Below are 1114 nucleotides of genomic sequence, written 5' to 3'. Positions count from 1 at the left end.
GTGTAGCATGTGGTGCCAGGGATTGAACCTTGGTCCCTGTACTCCCCTAAGCAGGAGCTTTAAGTCCATTGAACTATCTCACCGGCCCTCTTTTTTTTTTTTTTTTTTTGGAACCGGGGATTGAACTCAGGCCCTCGCGCTTGCCAGGGAAGCGCTTATTTCACTGAGCCATCTCCCAGGCCCCCTCACCGACCCTCTTTCCATCTTAAAAAAATATATATCTATGTCTATCTATCTATCTATCTATCTGTACATATATTTCTTCCTGTGTTGTCTTCCTTTTAAACATTTTCTCCCTATTTCTCAATTATCTATAAAATGTCCAATTTAAAAATACTTCAGAGGCTGAGGAAGGAAAGCACTGAGTTCAAGGTGTCACAAAAAGACAAAAACCCCAAACCCAAAACCTAACAATTATACAGTGAGTCCCTGTCTAAAAAAACAGGACCAAGAGACAAATGCAGACAGACAGTACTACAGAAAGCAAATTCCAAGATAGCTAGTATCATTTTACCCAGTCTCCTTAATTCAGTAAAAGCAGGTCATTCATCATAAGCAGTATGGTTACTTCTCCCATCTAAAAAAGTTCTCTAGATTCTTCAAATCCTGATGTACAGCAGTTACTCTGGGTAGATTATGGTCGGGTTCCAAAACAACCAAAAACCAGCTTCAAGATCGTGTCATCATAATGGACGGTGGGTAAAATTGCTCACCAAGGAAGGCACTACAACACCGTGTGGTGTTGCTGGTGCCCAAAAGCCCTTTATCCTTTTACCCCTTAAGAAAAAAAGACTCAAAGAGGGCATGAGATGCATGGCAATGACTCTCGCATTCTTAACATTGCAGTGTATATCTTGAACCTGCTGTTGCATCTTTAAGCTATAAATAAAGCATTTTCAGTGAATCAGTTTTTGTTTTTCAAGCATAATAAATTTGCCATTTTTATATTTTCAGAAAAAGAAGAGGAGCATTCAATTCCAAACAGCTGCTTTACTTGGAGAAATACCGACCTAAAATGCGATTACGTTTCAGAGACACCAATGGGCATTGCTGTGTGCAGTAGGAGGAAGCATGGACGAAGGCTTACTTGATTGTGGCCGTTAGAGGGGACTCT

General features: G+C 40.5%; 1 protein-coding gene across 1 annotated transcript in view; it reads left to right on the top strand.

Annotated features, from left to right (window-relative positions):
* The window catches only part of Ptp4a2 (protein tyrosine phosphatase type IVA, member 2), a 45926-nt gene extending 44812 nt beyond the window's left edge, over positions 1–1114 (top strand). Inside the window, exon 7 of the mRNA XM_004642936.2 lies at positions 955–1114. Coding sequence (XP_004642993.2) covers positions 955–1063 — 109 coding nt within the window. The 3' untranslated portion in view covers positions 1064–1114. The remainder of the gene's footprint in view (positions 1–954) is intronic.

This window comes from Octodon degus, unplaced genomic scaffold (assembly GCF_000260255.1).
Source record: "Octodon degus isolate 3935 unplaced genomic scaffold, OctDeg1.0 scaffold00163, whole genome shotgun sequence".
NCBI classification, from domain to species: domain Eukaryota; kingdom Metazoa; phylum Chordata; class Mammalia; order Rodentia; family Octodontidae; genus Octodon; species Octodon degus.
The sequence above is the reverse complement of the archived record's forward strand: the minus strand, read 5'-3'. Positions and strand labels throughout refer to the sequence as shown.